This window comes from Opisthocomus hoazin, chromosome 19, assembly GCF_030867145.1.
Source record: "Opisthocomus hoazin isolate bOpiHoa1 chromosome 19, bOpiHoa1.hap1, whole genome shotgun sequence".
NCBI classification, from domain to species: Eukaryota; Metazoa; Chordata; class Aves; order Opisthocomiformes; family Opisthocomidae; genus Opisthocomus; species Opisthocomus hoazin.
This window is the reverse complement of record NC_134432.1, coordinates 17,567,501-17,590,585: the sequence shown is the minus strand read 5'-3', so window position 1 is coordinate 17,590,585 and position 23,085 is coordinate 17,567,501. Positions and strand designations below refer to the sequence as shown.

Here is a 23,085-nt window from a genome sequence, read left to right as displayed (position 1 = left end):
GCAAAATGGTGAAGCTTTCTGTTTTGGTTTCTTTTAAAAGATCGAAGTTTGTATAGGTGTTTGTAAGACCTATAGGGTTTTTAGGCTCTTGAATACCACAGTGCGAGGAGCCAAAGTAGAAGTTTGAGTCCGAACCCATGCTTTTATCCTGCTCTTTGCAAGCAGGTATTTTATTTGTTCACCTCAGGAATGTTAAAGCTTAATGAACTGCCTTTAAAGCATTTTAGGCGTAGGAGTGAAAAATCATGGTTCTGTGTAGAAGTGTGCCGTGGCATTGTTGAAAGTACTCCTTTCCAGTGTGCGAGCGAAAGCCCGGTCAGCTTCACCCGCTCGCAGACCAGAACTGCAGTTCCCATTTCTGGAGAAGTCTTCATCAGGAATAAAAATAAAACAGAAATTTTAGTGTATTATTTATAAGGTGCTGTGTTTTTGTTTTGTTATTTTAAAATAAGCAATGAAGCCTTAAAAATGAACTCAAGTACTTTTTTTTCTGGGTGGTAAATTCTCCTGAACACATGCTGTGAAGTCAGGTAACAGGGATTCCAGTGTGGTGGGTCATCGCAGTGCGACGTGGTAATGTGTGCGTTAGCTAATGCTTGCTAGCCAGTATGGAAAAATAAGCATAATCATAGACATTAAAAATTAAGCAAACTGTTTGCACATATTTAGATTAGGCAAAAACCGGGCAAGATGCCGCTTTTCTAAACTGCTTCTATCCAAACCATTCAGCACAATATCAGAATGAAAAATGACAACACTTTGTCATCTGTTCAAATTGATATTGCACTCTCTGCGGTGACAGCTGAAAAGGCCCACAGGTGCCATATAAAGAGGTGACCATGTTGTCATATTTCATTTAGGCATCCCTCTGCAAAGCCATAATTACCTAATTAGGTTGTTAATTAGGAGATTAGCATTTCACTATATTGATAGAATGCTCTTTGCAGGCATGAGTCTAGATACAGATTTGTCTACCCTAATTTATAATCTCTGCATTTTTTTATACTTATTTATTTGCTTAAAATCTTGATGCAAGATAGCTCAGGTTAGCTGGGAATCGACTTCTTTACAGTTCAATGAAGGTTTGACAGAGTCAGGAAACAAATAGAGGAGAGTACAGTTTCCGTACATAGTCCGGTATTCTCTCCCTCTTTCCCTAAAGCTCAGTAATTAAAATATCGGAGTGCATCCTGATTAGTGTGACAACAGAAATACAGCCAAATTCCATGCACTGCATAAATATAGAAGTACTTAGCTGATGCCAGATTGATTTACAGGTTTGAAAATTCACAAATAATTTGTTGGAAGTTGAGTGTAACGTAGTGTTTTCTCATTGTAACTTTCAAATTCCAGTTTCACTTGAGAAAGAGCGCCTCTCTAAATGGTTATTTCTTTCTTAATGATAGGACCCAAAGCGTGAGTGACAGCTTTTCTAGATAAGTATTCATTCTTAAATGCACTTGAGCTTTTGTTGAAACATAAACTTGAATTTTCATAAATTGCGGTTCAGTTTCCTTTATCCTGCATGCACAGGAGCCTGTCTGGCATTCAAGGGTTTTGATTATTTGCGCTGCTGCAAACGTAGATAACCAGAACCATTTCTTTTGCAATTGCAGGCGGAAGTTAACTCTGAGAGCATTTCATATAAGCTGAATCATAAATTTTGAAGTGTGTTCACACCATCCTATTCCAGCTTGTATGATGTGGTGGTGGAAAAAATCAATTTTTTATTCTAATCTACCCATTTTTTTCATTAGTTTTTAAGATCACTTTAAAGAGCTACAGTCCCAGAGGTGTTGAAGTCTGGTGGCTATGGAAGCCCTTGAGCTATAAGGTGACCTGTGATGTTACACAACTCTTCCAGGCCGCTGTATTTTGTGATTATTAGTAATTGTCTTAGATCCAGGTTGTACCTTCCAGAAGTTGCGTCTTTGTTTGGAATATTTTTATTTACCTTGAATAGGGCTTTATTTGCTTGTTACATCCTTAAGGAGGACAGTCAATTTAAACATTTTCTTCTTGAAAAAAAACAAAACAAAACACAAGATGCAGCTTTGCAGAATAGGAGAGAGGAATTTTTCTTCCTGCTTCTCACTTCTTATTTTTATGATTTAGAGAGCAAAATAACCTTGCAGGAGTTGGCATAAGATTTTGTGGAGAATTTACAGCTGCTTTTAGCCATTTGAACTGAAGGATTCTTAAAATTATTCCATTAAAATTGGTAGAATTTCAAAGTTGTAGCTTTTTGCTGTAGCAGAAGATTTCTAGTTCCTTACAAGTTTCTCCAATTCCTGTCATTTATTCTGGCTTATTTAGAGGTCCATGAGCAAATCTCCATGAGTGCTATACATGATACATTTTTGAAGCACGACAGGCATAGATATCAAAATTTTCTGTGAGGATAATATTTCTTGTACTTTGACCAGTTGTAGCGTGTCACGAAAAGGTGGCGTTGGCTTGCGGTTTGAGGAGCCATCGTCCTCGAGTCGAAGATGAGCCGGGGTAAGCAGGCTGTGTCTGGGGGAGCTCTACGTTTTTAACCCCCAAGCTGCCTGGAGGGACAGGCGCCTGTTGTCATCGGCTGCACCGTACCGGGCAAAGTCCGTGGTTCCTCCGGAAAATGGCCGAGGAGCGTGCGGGTCAGCGAGGGAGCAGGGCGCAGGGCTGGGGGCAGGGGAGGGCTGGCTGGGGTCCTGCCCTGCTGCTGGCAGGCCTGGCAGCGGGACGCGGCTGGCGCACGGTGCGGTGACGAGCCACCTTCCACCGGGCACTCATTTTGTCAGGTTCAGCCTTATGTATTTAAAACAAAGCAGAAAATTCAATCCAGAAGTAGCCGTGTTTTCCCAAACGTAAGGTAGCCTGCGCCGGGCGTTCTGCGTGCTCGAGGTCAGACGCTTTGCGGTGACGGCAGCAGTGGGAAGAGGCTGGCACGCGCCTGCGGTCCCGCAGCTCAGCGGGGTCCCGCGCTGCAGCAGCAGGACAGCACGTCCGGCTGCCTGCGCTGATACGTGGTGGGTCGTGGGATGGGTGGGAAGCATGGCAGTCGTAAGAGGGGTGTGCTTAGCTTGTTGTTTCCCCTTATCTCAGACTTGCTTTGATATCTGGTTGACACTTGAATATAAATCAGACTGCTTTGGGGGATGTGGGGGGGGGTTGGTGGGGAAAGAGGAAAGTGAGATCATCTTCCTTTTATTTAAATAAATACAGTATACCAGGCAAGCAGGAGGGTCGCAAGAGCCCTTGATACACTTGTGAATTTGCGCAATTTCAGATGTGTTCGTCTGTGTGTGTGAGGTATAGCCTGTGTCACTACATGTCCTCTTTTCAAGACCTTTGTGTCACCTGCTGGGAGCCGAATAATTTGTCAGAACATTCGGCATTACTTATTGTATGCCGTATTATGAATGAGGTTGGTCTGCGTAACAGCCTCGCTTCCCTTGCTGTGAAAGGCTGTGGATGCCATAAATATAGCAGTGGGTTACTGGAAGAGGAATACTTCTGATAAAGATAGTAGACGGAGATCCAGCTGTCTGATGTTGCTGCAAAGTTCCTGTGAAACCTGGCAAGTGGTTCAGCCTCTGGATGGTGCAGTTTTACGTCTCTGAGGATGTTCTTTAACTGCACAGGACTGGTGGGGGGCTGTGGTCCCCGCGGTCTTTGGGGCACTCCAGTGGTACGGAGGTGAGACCAAGGAGAAGGTGAGCGAGGGCGTTCGTACCCAGGGTGTTGAAAGCGAGACAGGTGAATAATAAAGACCAAGAGGAGAGCGAAGGGCTGGTGCAGCCCTGTCCACCTGTGTGATGAATCACGGGAGGTGTTTGCCGATGAGTAGCAGATCATCGTAACCCTGACCTGTAGAGCATGTCATACGCAAATGCGGTTAAGGTTGCATAGGTTTCACGTTGCTCTTTTCATTTTTAGTGTTCGCATCAAGTATGCTTGACAGCTGTCTGCAAAGTATTTTATTTAGCGGTAGTATAATATTTATGTATTGCAAGTATTGGAAGAACATTTATTTTTTGTTTATGACGGAATAATGTGGAAGTTGCTGATGCTCAGAAAGTCCCTGAATGCCGTTAAATTCAGCGGCTGCCCGTGGATGTGCTGATCGTGTGGCGGCTAAGGAGTGCAGAAGAGGCGGTGTGCGGGCAGATCTCAGCAGAGCTAGCAGTTGATCTTTTATCTGTAGTTTTGCTGACACTGATGACACAGAGGCTTCCAGGTGTTCCCGTAAAGGTCTGCAGAACGGAACTTCACTGCTCCGAGTTCTTTACTCCGCGGGAGGTGATTGTTCCTCCGCCCAGGTCTGTGCCGTCCGATTGCGTTTTGCCTTTAGCAAGAGGAGGAACCAGTTAGAGTGGGGTAGATCACAGCTGCTGAACTGGAGTTTGGGGTCTGAACTTTTTTTCTGATTTTTTTTTTTGGGGGGGTGTTAACGTTCCTAGAATTTCCAGTTAACATGAATTTATTGAGAGATTAGTTTTAACGTATGCGCTTGAAAATTCTGAAGAGGAGGAAGAAACAATGTGTTGGAATTAAACTTTAGAGTTTGAAAGAGAATTTCTGGCTATTTTTCACTGATGATGTTTATGGAAAAAGTCATTGCGTATGTAAAACTGTAAGGAAGCTTGGGTAATTCAGCACAGGGACTGCTAATAGCGTGAAGTCGGGGTGCAGAATGTAAAGGTAAAATTCTCGCATCTGCTGTTACATGTTGTTAACTCCCTTAGCAGACATTAAATCATTTCAAGTACAATAATAGTGTGGGAGGTAAATTAACTAACCATTAACAATCTTATAAATACACAATTAACATGCCAACATTTATATGACACATTGATGGGGCAGCAGTAATTTTTGATTGGGAGTTTGCAGACCTTTCAGAAGCCCAAGGCGGTTGCTTATTGAACGAGTTCTTACTGCTTGCAGGTAAGCGTGGCCTGTTCGAGTAAGCAGGGTGTAAATAACTAAACGTAAAGAACATTCTCAATGCACAGTGCAGGTCGCCGTGTCTGTGTGCTCGAGGTCTCACGGTGCTGGTCGCGCTGTTGCGGCGTGAAGGCCGGTGAGCCGCCAGGTACAGCCAGGAGACAGGAGATTCGCCGTCTGGCCTCTCGCTTCAGGACAAGGAGAGATCCTCCAGGGAGTGCAGCCCTACTTTCCGTAACGGAAACAGTCAGAAAATAAAAAGTAGGGCTCGGAGTCGCAGGGTTGGCAGGGTCCTCTGGAGACGCGGTCCGGCCGCCCAGCTCTGCGCAGGGCTGGCGAGAGCAGGTTGCTCGGGGCCGTGTCCGGCTGGGTTTTGGATATCTCCAAGGATACTGATGGAGCGTGTTTAGCTAATAGCATAATTTATTAAAATGTATGGTAGGAGTAGTGTATTAATAACAAGCAGCATGCCAGTTTTATTTCTCTACTACTCTTTTATTGAATTCCTTCTTACTGCTGGGTCTGTAGTTTAATATAATACTTTTGAATCTGTCTGTATTTTGTTTTAAAGCAGAAAGGACACAGTCTCGCAGGAAAAAAAAAAAGGCAACATTTGTGGCCAATTGAGCAAAGAAAGCCTAAAATTATGAAGGATTCAGATCTCTGTTTATTGGATGTTCTGATGAGCGGATGCTGATGTTTGGTGGTAGAGAGGGTACTGGGAGGGATGGTGGGTTTGCAGTTTACCGTGCGCCTTCAGACTGCTGGTTTTGGGGTGACCAGAGGAGTTTCTTTTCCTTTGGTGTTTCCTTCTTGCTGACAGACGTTTGCAAAGAGCACGGATGGGGGTGGTGTCGTCGTTGTTTCAGTGTTCGAAACAGTAAAGGAACACGCTTAGTGCTAAAGCCGGTGTTTGGCTGCTGCGCGTTTTCCTCGGCTACGCGAGGCTGAGAGCAGCGGCGGGGACGGGGGGCTGTGGGGGGGCCGCCTGGCGCTTGCCCCCGCTGGCCCGCCGCCAGGGGGCGCTGGGGCACATCGGCCCCCTGCTGTCCCCCCTGCTATCCCCGCTGCCCCCCCCCCCGCCCGCCGCCGGGGGGCGCTGGGGCACCTCGCGCCCCTCCCCCCTCCTCGCTGCCCCCGTCCCTGTCCCCCCGCTGCCCCCCCTCTGCCCCGCGGGCCGGGGTCGCTGGGCCGCTCCGCTTGCCGGTCGCTCGCGGCAGGGGACCTTGTTTCTTTGGCCCAGCTCAGCTGGCAGCTGCAGCCGTGCGGGTGCCGGGCTGGGGGGGGGGGGGGGCAGCACCAGGCCAGGGCCGAGCCGCGCAGGGAGCGGCCCCTCTGGGAGGCAGCCCGGGCTGGGGGGCTGCAGCGGGGCAGGAGAACAGCTGGAGCGTGGTTTGGGTTCTCTGTGGGGTTTTTGTTTTCTGTATTTTACCGGCTGCTTTGTTTTGCGAGGCTGCTGGAGTACCGTGAGTGAGAGATTTTGGGCGAGCGGCAGCTGCTGCCGTCCCAGCGCTGAGGGGCGCGGGCCCTGGTGCGTGGCCCTGGTGCGTGGCCCTGGAGCTGGGCCGCGGGGCCGCGGGTGCCCGGCACGAAGCGCCGTGCGGCAGCAGCCCGGGGACGCGCCGCGCGTCGCCTGTCCGGGGCTTCCTGCAGGTACAAAACCTGAAGCGGGTCTGGGACAAAGCAATCAAAGAGGTGGTGTGCAGAGGCAGAAGAAAAATGGTAACGTGCGGTTACGACGGGTGAAAAGAGATTCAAAACCCTGTCCAGTTTTGTGAATTTATGAATTTGAATAGACAGATGTTTCCTTTGTGAATTTTCTCTCTGTCCTGCTATGTGTAGTACTTGGACTATTTTGCCTTATAGTAACCACTTGTTGTAGAGCAGTGGGACCTGTCCGGAGGTGTCTGTTCTGTTGTCTTGGGATTCAGGTTTCAAGCTGTCCTTCAAAACCACCGTTCCTGCAGTGGATCTCAGCAAGCAGTGTGACTTAAGTAAACTGGAAAAGAATTAAAATAATTCACCGCACAAAACTGAGTCAGGTTTTGTGCATCCAAAATTCTTGAATCAGGGTTTTGGTGACTTGTGTTTGTGGGGTTTTTTTCCCTAAAATGCTGTGTACATTCTATTTCTAGGTACGTGTGTCCATGGAACAAGATGGAGAGAAGATAGTATAGCGAAGTGGTGGACGAGTGGACAGAATGGCTTTCCTGGACAACCCAACAATTATACTTGCTCATATTCGGCAGTCCCACGTGACCAGTGATGACACAGGGATGTGTGAAATGGTCCTGATAGATCACGATGTTGACGTGGAGAAGTTTAATCCCTCGTCAGCGTATGGGGACAGTGGTTCAGAAACACAGGGAAGCAACGGTGAGACTCAGGGCTATGTGTATTCCCAATCAGTCGATATTACCTCAAGCTGGGACTTTGGAATCAGAAGACGATCAAACACAGGTGAGTGCCGTTTGCAGCCAAAATAACATTAGCCTTTTAAATGCAGTTTCCATTAGTCTGGCTTGCATGGACAAGTCGGAGCATGACTAGCTAGATATCTGCCAAACTTCTTTTGTAACATCGAGACCCTTTTTATAAAAGGACATGTGATGATTCAGTTACTGTAGTGTGCTGTCAGCTGAGTTTTAATTGCTGTTTTACTTATTCATGTGCAGAGGAACATCGAGGTAGTCAGTTTTATATCTTAAAAAAATTTAAATTGCAAAGACATCAAGTCTAAATCCAAAGTACTTGAACAGTCTTTGATGTTTCTATTGTTAATGTCTGGAGGGGTGTTAACATTTGAACAGGATAGTTATTTTCTGAGAAAAATCTACCTAGTGAGGCATCAAATCTATTTGTTATAAAAGAGAGGAATGAAGTGTGATGTGAGCCAACGAAGTGAACGACTTGTCTGCATTTTGTCTTCTGAAGTTTTATTTCTAAGAAAAACCTTGAGCTAGGATTGAAGTTATGAAGTTAGAAAGTTTAAGTGTGTACACCTTTTTGAAATATGCTCAGTTTGTCTTGACTGGAAGAAAGCTGTCCCACTTGTTTCATATGAGGGATATTCAGACTTCTACTTGTGCCCAAGGAATGCAGTGAACAGAAGTTCTGCGGTGTAAAACATATATGAAAAGGTTGGTGCAGGGTGGTAAATAGTGATCTCTTTGTGTTACAGTATTTTTTTTTTCCAGATGATTTCTGAAGGTATTATAACACCACCTAGAGCTCAGAAAAAACATCTGTGCTCTACCTAACAAGTAAAATGTTGTGTGGTACTGATGTCTTGAAACACCTTTCACAAAGAAGTTGTCAAAAGTTACGGAAAAGACAGGGCACTGATCTCATAATGGAGAGTTAGATCTGGAGATCCCCTGAACACACAGCTGCGACTGACAGCCTGGCGTTGGCCTTGAGGCCGTCATTAGTTCAGCTGATGGTGTAGTTTATGAGGAAGGAGAGGCAAAGTTTAAAGTTTTACGGAATTGCTCCAAAAATAATTCTGAAGGATTATTTCACTGAGTAAATTGATAGAGTAATCTCCATTTAAATTATGGATTGAAACCATTTCAGCTTCCAGTTGGTGGCATATTCTGAAATAACGGTTAGGCCACTCAGTCTGTTGGGGAGCTGTTGTTTTGCCTCCTTTCGTCTGGCACGTCCTTTATGTTCCGTTGTGTGTGCTGGTACCACCAGGAGCCCAATGCAATTATTAGGGCAATCGGACTATGATTTGAAACAGAGCAGGGTGGAGAAAAGTCTACAAAGAATCCAAGTTGATCAGTACTGAACCCTTTTCAAAAATGCAGGAAGAGGAACAAATTAAAGAGAAAGTTAACTATGTTTAATATAATTGCGGTTTGCATTACACAAGTACTTACGCAAGCTCTTCATGGAAGAAAACAGATACATACGTAGAACGAAGTGTTCATACATATCAAAAGTCCAAAAACTCATTAACTGTGAAATCTGCAATTTTTTTCTCCTAAAATGGGCAAACATAAGGGCATTTCTTTTTTTACTTAATCCCTAACTACCGAGTAGATTTATGCAGAGCAGGAGCATTTGTTCTTTGAAAAGCAGGTAATGGTTTTTAGGGTTGGAAAGAGAAGATAGTGTAATTTTGTGTATCAACAGGTAGTAGTGGAAGACTTCTTTTAACATGCAAGCTGTTCTTTATTCTCCTTGGTTTTATACCGGGACAAATAAAATTATCTCTGTCTTTAACCATTGTTTTTGGATGGAATATGACTGTTTATTTTCTTTTGCAAAGCTGTTTTGTCATAAAGTACCTTACCAGAATAGTATCTTTTTTCATAAATGGTAGAAATAATGTGTTGCTGTAGAAGACTCCACACATCTCTGCAGAGGCTAGAGAAATGTTGGTTATTGGGTAGTTCTCATGTGGCTAAGCCAATTTGGAAGTGAATTTTATGTACATTCTGTTATCAAAGTTATCCCCTTAGTCTTGAAAGGGATGTGCAGTGGGTGAGATGCGTTAGGGTATTGCATGTCACATCGGGGCGGAATGCCGGGGCTGTCTGCCGCCAAATTCCTCCTCCTGGTCTTCAGGAGTCGGGTGGGTCATGGGTGGTCTTTGGCTCTGGGCTTCCTCTCCTCACTGATTTCTCTCCGCCGTATCCAGAGGGGTTTCAGAAAACTAAAGTGGAGACAGGCCTGTGCGAGGCGTTGGGTGCATGGGAACGCAGCGAACTCTCCCGATCCACGTGGCTGGAAACAAAGGCTCCTCTAGTTGCTAATGGCTGATGAAAGAAACAAGACCTACATTTGGTCAGTGACATTTGCACACAGAAAGCTTTCAAACTAACATGCTTCTGGTGGGCATGAACCTTAAATAATTCGGACTTCTAGTAGGTACTGATAATTCCATCTGATTTGGAGCTGCGGAAATACAGTCCCACAGTAAATGATCATTTGTGATCAACTGTAGATAGAAGAAGGGGGTGGAGTTAGTGAAGCTGGTGACTGCGCTTTAGTACGCTTGTCTTGACAAGGGGTGAACATGTCAAAGAGGGTAAAAACATGCATCATTCTTATTTCTAGTCTATCTTTTATCCATTGTTTACATATGAACCTAACAGTTTCTGATGTCGTGTGTGGGAAGAAGGGGTTTGGGGAGGCAATTTTGAGCTACAGTCTTGGACGGTAATTGGAGGAGAAAAGTTTTTTCTTTCAGAATAAAATATCTACACTACAGTAGTGTTTTACCCAATATTTAAACTTATAAGCAGGAGTACTTCTTCTCTTATTTCAGGAAGAGTAAGATACATAGAGGTATTTAGGCACAAACCTCACGTTGACTTAGATGGGAAGTAGACATCCAAGTCCCTGTTTGTGTTTGTGCCTGAAACTGCTTGGTACAGCTGTTCAACCTCAAAGGGTTACTTTTTTCCTCAGTTGAAAGTTTTTATGGGGGCAAAAATCACATCATCCTGTGTCCACAATTCAGTTCAAAGAGTGAATGTGAAAGAACAATAATAGGAGGGGTAGAAAATATTAATTAAGCTTTTTTTTAATTGGTGAAGTGGCTCAAGGAACTCAAATTGTATCTAAAAATTGTCAGAGTAACTTAGTACTTTTTAGAATCTCTTCTACAAACCCATTTTAGTTAATGAATGATCTCAATACATCAAAAATGGTAATACATCCAGCAAATTGTTTCCTTCAGTGGTCAACATTATTAGTCCTACTTTCCAGTCTAATCTGCTTTCTTATTTTGAGTGGACGTTTCATAGCATCAGTTATTTCTTGTGATCATTGTCTTGGGTAGCTTCTACCAGGTTTAGCTGACCATTTCCTGAGGGAGAGCTTACTGTTAACAAAAAGATGATTGAAGGTATTATCTGGTACCCTGGTCTGTAAGTTTTTTCATATTGTAACTATCTGAGGCTTTTTTCAAACAGTATTTTGAAGATGGAGTCAAAATATACATAAAGAAATACTATATTCATTTTAAGATTTGACTAATGTTGTGAAGATACAAATCATTTATTTTACTACCTATAAACTGTTTCAGCACACTGAAGAAAAAGCTATGCTAATTTATATAGCTTTGACATTTTATAATTTTCATGATTTTTAGATAAAGGATTTTATATTTAAAACTTTAATAGTCTAGTCTGAGTTCATTTATCTTTAATTTTTGAAACGGGTAGAGTAATTCATAACAGTAATTTTATTCCTGTAATGTAATATTCACTTCAGTTCATTTGTGCATTAAAATTCCTTTAAGACCGTTATTAATGATTTATATAATGAAATGTCATATTAATCACAGAAGTTTTCACATTTTATTATTCTCTTCCATGTTAATACTATCTTTATGATCTCTATTAATGTTTTATATCCTCTAATTTCAATTATAAATCAAGAACATTTTCATGTTTTTGTTGGTATTTGCTTTTCAGGGGTGCCACCTTTAAAATTTTATGACTTTTCCCCCTACATATGCAGTATAAAACATCTTTATTCATATAAAGGTAGTTAATTATGTCTTTGTTTATAGTAAACTTTCATTGACAAACTTATAGTTATAATATTTCTTTTCAAGCTCAGAGACTAGAACGTCTGCGGAAAGAGAGACAAAATCAAATAAAATGCAAAAATGTTCAGTGGAAAGACAGAAATACTTCTTACTCAGGTAAAAAGATCTTCTATTTTCCTACTGTTTTCATTTGTGCTTTTGATGGTTACAACATTTTCAGTTTGTAATTGTCACTTCAGCTTTCAAAGCAGAGGGGAAATACTAATTGTTGTATTTGCCTTCATTCCCCAGTTGTGTTTCCCAGAATTTGGGGGGGGAGGCAGGGTGCCACAGGCGTCTCATTTGTTTTCAGCGGTGACTAGGGCATTCCACGTTATTAATAAAGGCAAAATGAAGAACAAAGATGTTTAAAACATAGTTTGTTGGACTGAACTAATTTGAGTGGCTGCTTTATTTTTTGCAATTTAAGGTATTAATACCATGTTTGTGTATTCTGACATCCTGTAGCATCATTATCTTCTGAGGCTTCTGTTGTCTTGGTGAGCAAGAAGCAGAGACACTGAAGCTCTTGGTGTTACTGTGAGGTGTGTAGGGAGCAGGACGTGCCCGTGCTGTATGGGCGGGCGATTGGCAGGTGTCTGCATTCAAAATGCAGGATCATTGTCTCCATGGAAGTTATGGCTGTCTAGCTATTTCCACTGGCATTTGGTGTACCGGATGTGATGAAGAATTTTGTAGAGATTACTTTTGTAGAGTGTTTTTGTGGTTACTTTTCTAGATAAGGGGGAAATCTTAAGAAATAATGTGTATATATGATCTACTTAAAGCATAATAAATGCTGCCTTAGCCTTTCCTTGGAAAAACTGGTGTCACTGACTTCTCAAAAAATGTGCTATTCTTTTTTTTTCAATTATATAATGAAGTATTTCTGGCTGGATGTTCTACATTGTTTAAATTGTAATATATGAAATTAAATATCTCTCAATTCTCTCATTTTGTAGCTCAAGCTAGTATCTATTCCTGTTGTATTTGACACACATTCAAACCTTTGTATGGTCTGTCATGCCTACTTCTTTCAAAATTTGTGTATATCTTAATAAGGTCCCTGTGTAATCTCCTTTTTTTTGTCTAATCCTTGTATCTTCCTTGCTGTCACTTGCAGAACCTTCTCTGGCTCTGTAATGTCTTTTTTTTAGAGGAGTGAACAAAGCTGCTCACAGGAGCACCACGGTTGCACTGATCCTTAGTACAGTGTTCAGCTATGTTTGATACCTCTGTTAATGTCTTCTAAAACGTTTTTGCCTTTCCACTCCTGTAAGCAGAGTTGTAGGTTTTAAAGTTTAATCTACCATAACCTCCAACTCTCTTTGCTCAATGTTTTATAGCATTTGACCAATGATGATGCAATTCTCTTTTTTGTCGTTATCCCTAACTATATGTGCTTGATATTTCTTGACACTGAATTGCACTGAAGACTCCAGTTTCCTGCTGGGACTGCGCTGTTTGTGGGGGGGTTTTATTCATGTGGGCTCCACCATGACGTTTAGTTCCTTTTACGTGCTGCCTGGAAGATGGACAGAATCTGTCAACCAGCAGTAACAGAGGTGTCCCCCTCTGCAAGAATGTGCTGGGGTTGCAGGCGAATAGAGCAGTCCCTCCCTGCTGCAGAACAAATTTAAATAAAAAATAAGTTACAGAAAAACTCCAGGCACTCGGTAGCTCTCTGTATGGGCAGAGCTGATTTTCCTTCTCTGTTTAGTCACTGAGATTCTACATAGTTCTCACTTATTCGCGTGAAGAACAGCGCAGCAGGAAGAGGCCAGGAGAAAGGAGCCCTGAAGGATATCCACTGTATTGTCCTCTTTGTCCAGCGTGTGGGGACGAGACCTTGTCTGCGTAGTGTTACTGGAGAGCGTGGATGGAAGCGGTAACAACAGAAAGAGCTCTTCTCGGATGGGGGGAATTCGCCTGCCCTCTTCTGCCTGTGTTTGCCTGAGCCTTAGACAGAGTTGAGCCTATGGCTGACCCCGTGCAAGCGGAGAGGGTGCTGGAAAGTTGTTTTGTTGGAGTCAGATGGTGCCGCGTCCCGTGATCGCTCCCCGGAGAGATGCCGTACTGGAGAGAGCAACTCTCGTAAGCACCTCCCTGCCCTCAGGTGGATAGGGAGTCGGGATTTGAGGCATCTGGCAATGAAGTATTTTTTGTGACTCGTGTTTTTAATTACTAGGTACAGAAATAAAAGTGCACTACCAGGATGAAGGGAAGGGAAGGGAGAGAGGAGTAATTATGTGTGTGGTAATGGGAAAAAAAAAGAATATTTTCTACTCGTCATCTGTTTGCCCACTGTCCTGAGACAAGCTGTTTGCGTTGTCAGGAGGGAGTCTGAAAGATGAGGTGGTGGGAGTGTGTGGACTTGACAAAGAAAATCTCTGTGCGTTTGAGGTTGGTTCAGGGATTAACAAATAGAAAAATGCTTCAAGGGCAGTTGACTGACTGAAATTAAAGTGTAACACACTGGAGGTCTGGGGTTTTTGTCCTGCTGTGCCACCAGTTTACATCATCTTTCTGTGCATTCGTTCTTTTTCAGTAAAATGAAAAAAACATTTCAGCTTCATGCCATATAGAGAGCAAATCAATGTTAGTAAAGCTGTCTGTGGGTCCTGTAAACCAAATATGGGTGTACATACAAAAGGTTATACTTTTTTTGTAAAATACTAGCTATTTTATAGATGAAAGCAAGAAACAAAAAATTGCGTTTACATCTTTCATTAATTCCAGAGCACGAAAATATAAAATAACAATATATTGAGGGAGTTTTTCGAAAGCCTTGCACGCAGCCCATGTAGAACAGCTCGTATAGCTAACAAAATCACAAGAGATGAGAAATACATCTAATATAGACTGACAGAAAAACTCAGTTTTAATTAAGAATTAAAAATTATGCAATTAAAGGTAGTTTAGTGTAAAAATATGATATTTTTTTCCCTGAAATTTGAGGATTTTTAAAAATATTTTTTTAATGTTTTTAATTGGAACTCTCACAGCCCGAGTCTATCAGGAATTATTTGACAAAATGTTCAATGGAAGATCTATCTTCTAGCTTTTTGCACAAATCTTTAGAAGGTTTTGGATTCGTCTTCCTAAATGAGTTGAATTTTTTGAAATTATGAAGTATTCTGTAAAAGGAAAACTATCTCAGCCAGCTGAATTTACAATCTTATAGAAAGTATTATTTAAACTCTTCAGTCATGTGGGATATTTGACTTGAGTAAAAGCTATATAAAACTCAAAGCAAAACAGGTGTCACACTAATGAATGCAGAAGAATTCTTGAGATCCTCTTTTTGCACATCCCAACAAAGGAAATGATAAAGAAATCATCTTAACATTTCTCTGGACACAAAACTTGAAGACAAAAGACTGACTTTTTCACGTGAACCAGTAAAACCGTTACATTGAATTCGAAGGTACACGGTATTTTCCAAACACCCAAAAAGTACCAGTTAAGGGTAATAGTCTATCGTAATTGTAATTGAGATTTTTATTTTTTTTTTACAAACAGAGATAAGCCTGTTACAAAAAACAGAATACCTAATGGAGTTCAAGTTGCCACATTTAAAAAGGATTTAATTAAGCTCTTTTGGTTAATAGCAGCCTCTCACAAGACTGTTGGGTATCTCTTAGTGCCAGTATTTAGCACTTTTGCCAACTGTCTGAATTTTCAGGCAATCTGCTGATAAAAATAAACTAAGCTTTTGACTAGTTATAATGTGACAAGTTTTAATTTCACATTTTAAGAAATTAACCAACTCCCTGCGGATCAAGTCCCAAGTCATTCTGCCTTAGGAGCAGTTTCATTTCCCTGGAGGAGCCACACATAAAGACGTGAGAATCCAAATGTAGGAACGCAGAGCGGAGTCGGTCGAGGAGGGCTGGTGTTGGTTCTCAGGTAGTGATTGATGGAGTTTGGGGGTACTTGGTTCCTAGAGCAGATGTGGAAAAAACTTGTCCAGATTCAGTCGCAGTTTCTTGCAGATGAGACCCATTGGTACTAACATGCTACAACACCCCAGGCTCTGTCCTGATTTTGTGGTGTCCTTATAACATAAGAAGCCCTAATTTTTTTTTTTTTTTAAGTATGCCTGTAATTTTTAAGTGAAACTGTTGCTGGGAATTCAGCTATGCGGTGGTTTCATATAAATAGAGCTGCTTGTTGGAGGTTTTATGAGCCTTCACAAACCACACAAAATTCACTAACTGTTACCACTTTTGGTTTTAGAAAGCTTTTTTTTTCTTGTGCAGACTATTTATCTGGAATGGTGTTTGAAGTTTTTGAGAGGAGACCATATCCAGTCTCCTATGAGAAGTAAAATCCAAATAAATGATTATTTTGGATCAGATGTAGTTCCAAACCTATTGCTGACAACATAGCAGCATTATAATATAGTAATGGGGTAGTGTAATATTGTCCTGTGATACAGCATAATATCGTGTGTTACAAGCTCGGTTTGAAATGCTTTTGCGTGGCCTACTGTAGATGTGTCAACAGTTCTTTTGCGTAGCATTTGCTGTTCGTTTAGAAAAAGGTGGGCAAGCAGAAAGACCAGGAATGCGTAATTCTGTCCTTGAATCTTGATTTTTATTTTGACTCAAGTGGATCCAGTAGGGATCAGCTCCATTGTCTGCATGGAGGAAAAAAAAGTCTTTTCCTCAGCCTAAACAGTAGTATCATTCAAATTTCTTATGATTTCATGTCTTTGGGCTATGAAAGAGTGGTGGTGGATTCTGCCCTGCTGAAACATTTGTTGTTTTATATATTTGATTTTGCTCTCCTTCTTATAATGTTATCTTTCTGTGGTAAATAGTAGCCTCTGTCCATCTGCTAGTACAACTACTCTAATCTCTTTTCTGCTTTACAGCAGAGGAGCTGAGCTCACTATTTGAAAAAAAGAATTTCAGAGTGAAATCTCCGTGTTCTGGGAAGCAGTCAATACTCTCTGTGCGACTTGAGCAGTGTCCGCTGCAGCTGAATAACCCCTTCAATGAGTACTCAAAATTTGACGGCAAGGTAAGTCGGCCAGATGTTTTTCTCTCCTATCCAGGTGGTCGCTGACCCGAAGATGATAGGCCTTAGGCAGTTCTCGTGTGGGTTTACTTGTTCAAGCTTTACTTAGACTTTATAGTAGGCCATCAGCTGTTTTAAAGTGGTTATCTAGAAATCTGCTTCTCTTAGTCTTAAATATAATGGTTCCAGGTTTGGTAGAACCGTTTCTCCAGTTTTCCTTACAACATTATGCCTTACCGTTAGGCATACCTTACCTTGCTGTTTTCTTCTCCAGCAGGTTAGTTAGGTAAACATTTAGTGTGACAGAGTCCTGGGACATCTCTCTGCAGAGTTGATGGTGAGACCCTTTCTATAAATGATTGGTTATTTGGCATTTTTAAAAAAATCTATTCTGTCTAGCCATATCACAGCACTTGCTGAATATTCCATGATTTATGCTGTCTTTATCCTCAAAATGCTCCAATGAGAGTGGGAAAAGCCACTGTCTGTTTTGCGGTTGGAAAACTGAAGCATCAATAGGTCAACATCTGGGCAAAAAAAAGGACTGAACGATGTAGTTCTGCACAAGTACTCATTTATAATAATAACAATACATGGAGGAGGTTCACTACAAGCATGGTAGGTTAAATTAATTCCTTGACTACGTTCATTTCAAGAGCTTGCATTTGCTAGTATTCAGAATTGTGGATAGCTTTCTTGTGTGCGGTTTAGTTACTTTGTATTGTCAGACGTTTTTGTCTGTCGTAAACTCTAGAAACTGAAATATAAACGTGTGTGATGGATCAGTGTCATATTGTTCTAAAACACTTAGAAATACTGCAAAGATCTGTTTTCTGCTGGATTTGTTTGTGGAATCTCCTCTGGGAGTGTGAAGTTTGAGCTTCATTACCATTGTGATGGAAGAATTTCATATTCTGTTAAGTATTCTTGGAGTGGAAAGTCAGATATGCAATTCCACTAGCATGTCTAGAAGTAGTGAGAGTATTTGTGCAATGGTAACTTGTAAACTGTGAAGTTCACATAGCAAAAGCTGCCTCTTGTTACTTTATACTTACTAGTGTGTAGCAATTAGTGCTAATTCAATTTTTCAAATTTATTGTACTTCAGTGGTGTCCCAGTCTTGTTGCTTTAACGATAGATTCATAGAATGCTTAGGGTTGGAAGGGATCTTTAAAGGCCCTGCCGTGAGCAGGGCCATCTTCAACCGGACCAGGTCGCTCAGAGCCCCGTCCAGCCTGGCCTTGGACGTTCCCAGGGATGGGGCATCCACCACCTCTCTGGGCAACCTGTGCCAGGGCCTCACCACCCTCAGTGTAAAACACTTCTTCCTTCTCTCCAGTCTGAATCTCCCTCTTTCAGTTTAAAGCCATCACCCCTTGTCCTGTCACTGCAGGCCCTGCTGAAAAGCCTGTCCCCATCTTTCCTACAGGCCCCCTTTAAGTACTGGCAGCTGCTCTAAGGTCTCCCTGGAGCCTTCCCCAGGCTGAGCAGCCCCAACTCTCCCAGCCTTTCCTCCCAGCAGAGGGACTCCAGCCCTCGGATCATTGCTGGGGCCTCCTCTGGCCCGGCTCCCACAGCTCCAGGTCTGCCCTGTGCTGAGGGCTCCAGAGCTGGACGCAGGGCTCCCGGGGGGTCTCAGCAGAGCAGGGCAGAGGGGCAGAACCCCCTCCCTCGCCCTGTGCCCACGCTGCTGGGGACGGAGCCCAGGGGACGGTTGGCCTTCGGGGCTGTGAGCGCACACTGCTGGGTCATGGCCAGCTTTGCATCCACCAATACCTCCCAAGTCCTTCTCGGCAGGCCTGCTCTCCATCCCTTCATCCCCAGCCTGTTCTGATGCTGGGGGTTGCCCTGACCCAGGTGCAGGACCTTGCACTTGGCCTTGTTGAACCTCATGAGGTTCCCATGGGCCCACCTCTCCCGCTCACCCAGGTCCCTCTGGATGGCATCCCGTCCCTCAGGTGTGTCGACCGCACCACTCAGCTTGGTGTCATCTGCGAGCTTGCTTGTTCAGTACTTGAGTGTGATTTAGGCTACTTGCTAGAATTTTTCTCAGAAACTTGAGGAACTTCAGCCTGTTTCCTTCCAACTTTGATAATTCAAACTACCTTAACTACCTTTTAGTGTATTAGTAGGAAGTACAGTTGACTTTAATGAACATCTTAATTTTCACATTTAAAAATCTGATGCATTTCACAGATGTTTGATCCATTTGAAGGAAACTGTACTATATATAATAGTTGGAGATATTAATAGAATACCTCAATGTTACTCAGTTGTGATTTGTAGGGTGTGATATGAATCAACCTGGTTGTGATCTAGAAATCAAAATACCTTTTTAACTCTCCAAAATAACTGAATTGGCATTTTGTTGGAGTATTATCTCACCATATTAATTTTAACAGCATTGTTTATTATACTTTGTCAGTAGTGTGCTTATAAAATTTATTTTCTGTGCTTCCATATGTATTGTCTATTTTTTAAATACCTGCTTGACCATCTGAGATATAGAAGAAACATTATAGCTCAGTAGTGAGTTATTTTATGTAGTTTTGTTGTATTTTCAGGCAGCAATGTAAAATCAAAAACCATCTAGCTTTTTAAGATTATTTTTTAAGAAAATATTGTAGGTCTCGTGTTTATTGATAATAGATGAGCAGTATTTTTCACATAAATACAATTCTTTCAGGGAATAGTGCATGACTTATTTACATAATTAACAGAGCCACATATCTCTTGGGGAAATGGTACATAATTGGGGAGAGGCAGGGGGGATGAGGAGGGGTAGGGGCCTAATTAAACATCTTAAAAAAAACCCTACTTAATTATGTATTTACTCAAGGGATCACAGTGGCTCTGAAATCTTTAAGATTATAACCAGGCCTTTGGTTTGTGTATATATTGGAGTTTTGTAACACAGATTTTCAGCTTGTTGAGTAACCCACGTTTGGTGGCTCACTGGCAAAGCGTGAGGAAAGCTTTGCTTGCTGTGTCAGAGCGCTTTGTTCACGTACGTCCTGATCTGAAGTGCTTTCTGAATGGTTTTAACTGCCCAGTAATTCAGCTCCGTAACTGACCCGCAATCAAAGAAAACAGTCCTCTTCGGGGTCCTTCCTGCCCCCTCCCTCCATTTGATGTATGGTTTTAAACGAATCAGTTAAAAATAAGAAAACATTGCATGCCATAATATCAACCAAGCAAATTTATTAAAATGCTTACGTCTTGCAGGTGTGTTCTGCCAGATTTAGTGTCTTTTTCATAACCACTTCTGCAATTTTATGAAATAATAAAATTTTAAAGCACTCTAATTTCTTCTTGTTCTGATCAGTTAATTAATTATCAAAATAGTAGAGAATATGGCTTGTGAAATGCAACTACAATAGACGCATTCTAATCAGCTCAAGAATTCAGGTGATCCTTGCCCCGCAGCTAGACAGGACAGACCTGTGGCTTTCATGTACCTTGTAAAACTTCAGCTCATAACTAAAGACACACACACACAATAACTGCTCTTGTCTGTATCTTCAAGTTTTTCCTTAAAATAGCTAAATTAAACCTAACCCCTGCATCTGTTTGCATGGTTTGTAAATCACGTGAATTGTACAGCTTGGTTCATAAATCTTGAACACTCTTGCGGAGAGTATTGTATGAAAAGAAGCCTTTAGTTATTTATATTTACTTCAGTTGTCGTTTGTCTAGAAAATTACTTGAAGGCTCAAGAAATCAGTGACCGAATCGATTTCCTTTATCTACATGCGAATTAAATTATCATCCATTTTGTAGATATCTTCAGGTATATTTCTGTTTATAGAATCTGAAAAATCAAATTCTGATGGCTTATTGTTCCAACTTACCAACTGTTGATAAGGTTGGGAAAATAAAATTAACGGTAAGACAGATTTGGAAGCCGTAGCCAGGTACCACAAATGAGACACAGGAGTGTTGTAACAGCTCGCTTCAGTGCCACAGCTGTGAGGTTCACAAGATGCAGTTTGCCTGCACGTTACTGCCTGCGTTCATCAATTGTTTTAAATGCGTGTCTTATCTTTACATTCTGTAGAAATTCAGAATATTTCTTTTCAAATCACAAGTGTAACTTGCGTGAGTTGCTGGAAAGCATGGCAATGAGTTTCCTCTGAGACGTTAATCTTAAAGGGTAGTGATTTAGTACGGTGTTAGTGTCAAAGCTGTTCGACTGCATGACCATTCCCACTAGTAAGAAAAACGTTCCTGAGATGTATTTAGTTCCGGGAATAGAGGAAAATCATGCTAGAATCAAATGTTCATCTCTGTAGGATCCACGTATGGAATGAGTAACTCCTAAGGCCTCCCCTTGAAATCAGACCTGGAGCCAGTCCACATCCATTTTTGTTCCAAATCCCTGCTACCTTGAAGAAATTTTAGTCACTAAAATGTCTTGTCAGTTCCGTTTTTGACATGTCTGCACCAAATGGCTGCTCCTGCATCCCCAGCAGAACGCTGGCAAACACAGACGTGTTACAGGACAGTCAGAAAAGAGATGCCAAAGAGACACAAAACAGTTGGAGAAGAAAGCTGGAAAACCACTATCGAAAAGCAAGCAAGGGATCATTCAGCTCTAGAATAAACTGGAGGTACAAGGCCCAAAACCTTTCCTGCATGCAGACTAGAGTTTTCTCAAGATATTTTTATTTGTTGAAAATGAAGATTTAAGGAAGACTAACTTTTCTGACCTTATAGGGGTTTTGTGGGTTTATTTGACTACTGGAGATAATTTAAATAAAAATAAGTCAACATGATTTTTGGCTGGACAGATGCTAAAAATCCTGTTGCGAGGAGTGGTAGCTCTGTGCAGTGTTACAGGGTTTCTTGTGGCTAATTTTAGTAATGGGTTAAAACCCAACAATTTCTCTTGCAGCAACTGTTTTTAAAATGATGCTGTAGAAAGCATGGGGGAAGGGATAATTCATGAGTGCTAATTGCTTGGCTGTTAATTTTCATAAGTGTTGATAGAAGCAGTTCCTTAAATTAAACTTTGTTTAAAATGTATCAAGGGAAATATTCCACAATGTCGGGCCTGAAGTGAAAATTAATATGAATGCTGTGGCAATTAACACGTACTGGTTAATAGCTTTTAGCAGCATTTTGGGATGATAGTCCTTAAATACATTTTTGCATGCTGCTCTTGTTTCAGTCTTGTTTGACTGTATGCCTGGATAATCATGAACAAATGTTTTCCACAATTTCCAATATTTAATAGCTTTACTCAAAGAAACGAGATAAAGAACTCTAAGAAGCAATACCACTTTAATGCATGTGGAAAATGTCTGAAATAATTAATCCAGGATTAAAATCTCAGTGAGAAAAAATTCTTTTTTTTTTTTATTGAAGTGGTTTGCCCCTAAGCTGAGTAGAATGATCCTCATCTGAATCCTAAAGAAGTTTGCTGAGGAGTTTTTTTGAGAGCATTTGCGTATTCTGCTAATTTTAGTGGTTTAGGTGCTACCTGCATGCTACTATAATAGTAGAAATAAAGATGTTTGTAATGTTATCGTTTATATGATAGACCATACATGTTAACATAACGTTTATGAAAATGCAGGGTCAGCGTTTATGCTGGGAAACCTCCTGCTGTCGTTGTACCAGGAGCCAGCGCGTTGACAGAGCCGTGTCGGCGCTGGGGACTGTGGTGCCGGCGCTGAGCCCTCCTGCGGCCCCTGTGCTGGAGGGATGCCGCCACTCGGTGCTCTCGGCTGGCACGGGCCAGCTGGCCTCAGGAGAAGGTATTTCTGTGTTGCCGAGGTGGGGACCATCCTTCCCCTTGGCTCTTGCTGGAGGGCTGCCTCTGGGGAGATGCTTGGCCTCGCCCGAGGGCTGGAGGGGAGCTCGGCGCGGGGCGGCCACTGCGGTCCCGGCTGGGCAGCTCCGTGCAGCTCCGCTTCGGGCCTCTGGCCACCTGTGCTGGGCCTGTCACAGAATCACAGAATCCCAGCATGGCAGGGGTTGGCAGGGCCCTCTGTGGGTCACCCAGCCCAACCCGCCTGCCCAAGCAGGGTCACCCAGAGCAGGCTGCACAGCACCACGTCCAGGTGGGTCTGGAATATCTCCAGAGAAGGAGACTCCACAGCCCCTCTGGGCAGCCTGGGCCAGGGCTCCGTCATCCTCAGAGGGAAGAAGTTCTTCCTCGGGTTCAGCTGGAGCTTCCTATCTCGCGGCCCGTGCCGGCGTGGTCAGCATCCCTCCTGCGCAGGGGGTTTGCAGTGGAGGACGATGTGTGAAAACGGGAATGCCGGGGGAGCAAACAGCCTCAGAACACGTTTTTAGAAACACAGGCTGCTGCTGCTTGCTCAGCCTGGTTCAAAATCTGCACTGCAGTTCTTGTGACACCTAAAATAAGTGCCAGAAATCTGTAATGGTATCATGCGTTCCCCTTGGTGTCCGGCAACTCCCTGTGAAAGCTCTCAGCCAGTCCAGAGAACCTGGGAGGGAAATCTCCCGTAGCACTGAGCGTCTCGGCATGCGTGACGTGCGTTGTTAATGACGTGGCGTTTCATAACTCTCGTGTGCGCCATTGTGTGCCCTGCTGTACAGAGCGTGAGTCCAGTAGT

General features: G+C 42.6%; 1 protein-coding gene across 4 annotated transcripts in view; it reads left to right on the top strand.

Moving 5' to 3' along the window:
• Positions 1 to 23,085, top strand: part of MAPKAP1 (MAPK associated protein 1) — a 106,011-nt gene that overhangs the window by 3,216 nt on the left and 79,710 nt on the right. For 3 of the 4 annotated variants that reach the window (XM_075439528.1, XM_075439529.1, XM_075439525.1), the window contains exons 2-4: positions 7,065 to 7,389; positions 11,504 to 11,593; positions 16,356 to 16,504. In XM_075439528.1, the coding sequence (XP_075295643.1) occupies positions 7,131 to 7,389; positions 11,504 to 11,593; positions 16,356 to 16,504 (498 nt within the window). In that variant the 5' untranslated portion in view covers positions 7,065 to 7,130. The remainder of the gene's footprint in view (positions 1 to 7,064; positions 7,390 to 11,503; positions 11,594 to 16,355; positions 16,505 to 23,085) is intronic. The other variant, XM_075439527.1, reaches the window with a different exon arrangement.